Source organism: Piliocolobus tephrosceles, unplaced genomic scaffold (genome assembly GCF_002776525.5).
Source record: "Piliocolobus tephrosceles isolate RC106 unplaced genomic scaffold, ASM277652v3 unscaffolded_8402, whole genome shotgun sequence".
NCBI classification, from domain to species: domain Eukaryota; kingdom Metazoa; phylum Chordata; class Mammalia; order Primates; family Cercopithecidae; genus Piliocolobus; species Piliocolobus tephrosceles.
The window spans coordinates 906-2,336 of NW_022335833.1; the positions used below are offsets into that span (position 1 = coordinate 906).

Genomic DNA, 1,431 nt, shown 5'->3' on the forward strand with positions numbered 1-1,431 from the left:
TTTTTTTTTTTTTTTTTTTTTTGTATTTTTAGTAGAGACGAGGTTTCACCATCTTGGCCAGGCTGTTCTCAAACTCCTGACCTCAAGTGATCCACCCGCCTCGGCCTCCCAAAGTGCTGGGATTACGGGCGTGAGCCATCGCGCCTGGCCTCCCAATCCCTCTTTAGGGTGCCATGCCCTGCCTCCCACCTCTACCCTATTCCATACTGTCCCCAACCCAGTTCACTGGCTGCATGCCCAACCTGGGCAGTTGTCCCTGAGCCTGGGGCTCTAGTCCAGTAGCTACCTGGGGCTGGGACTGGGGCTGGGGTTGGGGAGGAGCCGCCTGTTGCTGCTGTTGCTGCTGGTGTTGCTGCTGTTGCTGTTGCTGCTGCTGCTGCTGCTGCTGCTGCTGCTGTTGCTGCTGCTGCTGCTGCTGCTGCTGTTGCTGCTGCTGCTGCTGCTATAAGAACATAAAAGATACTTCACAAGGAGCAGAGGGCGGAAGCTAAGACTCAGAACTGGAGGGCTGAGGGCAGGGGATGAGGAAGCAGGGTGGGAGCTCGGGGTCTACTGCCTTCCCTTTATTAGACAGCTGCCCAGAAAGAAACCAAATCTAGGGTACCCAGTGGACAATGTCCAACTCTGTCCTACTATGATTCCCAGAAAACAAAAAGGGGGAGGGTAGGAAACTAACTTCTCCAGCACCACTAGAGGCCAGCTGCTCTGCTAGGTGTTTTGATACACTGCCTTGTTTAGTCTTGGTAACTGTGTGGGAAGAACTTGTGCCTCTCCTCCTCCCCGGGCTCCCAGGTCCCAGATGCAATTTCCCCAGTGCCTTACCCGCAGGATTTGCTGCTGCTGCTGCTGCCGGATGTGGTACTGCTGCTGCTGCTGTTGCTGTTGCTGTTGCTGCTGCTGCTGCTGTTGCTGTTGCTGCTGTTGCTGCTGCTGTTGCTGCTCAGGCAGGATGGCTGTTGAGCGGACGCCTGCCTGGACGCCCTGGGCACTCATTGGAGTCATGGTACTTATCATGGGTGTCTGCTGCAGTGTCTGGTGTGAAAACCTCCAAAGACAAGAGGACCAGAGGTCAAGGCGTGAGGGAGGTGGGGAGAGGGGGTCAGTATAAACTTTGGGTCCCTGACCTGAAAGAAACGTTAGCAGGTTATTTCATTCATTCCTCTTGTCACTAACCAGACTTCCAGTCTGGGGAATAAGTTGCATAAGATGATACTCTATTTTAGTGTCTCATAACCTTAATGGTTAGGAATTTTTCAATTCTGCATTAGCTATTTTTTCTCTTACAAAAATGAAAAATAGGGCCGGGTACAGTGGCTCACACCTGTAATCCTAGCACTTTGGGAGGCTGAGGCGGGTGGATCACTTGAGGTCAGGAGTTCCAGACCAGCCTGGCCAACATGGTGAAACCCCATCTCTAGCAAAAATACAAAA

General features: G+C 52.6%; 1 protein-coding gene across 1 annotated transcript in view; it reads right to left on the reverse strand.

The window, feature by feature from the left end:
* The window catches only part of LOC111531780 (ataxin-8-like), a 2,330-nt gene extending 905 nt beyond the window's left edge, over nt 1–1,425 (reverse strand). The window contains exons 1-2 of the mRNA XM_026449985.1: nt 823–1,425; nt 287–442 (exon numbers count right to left, since the gene is read on the reverse strand). Of these exons, the coding sequence (XP_026305770.1) occupies nt 287–442; nt 823–1,014 (348 nt within the window). The 5' untranslated portion in view covers nt 1,015–1,425. The remainder of the gene's footprint in view (nt 1–286; nt 443–822) is intronic.
* Nucleotides 1,426–1,431: the final 6 nt, after the last annotated feature.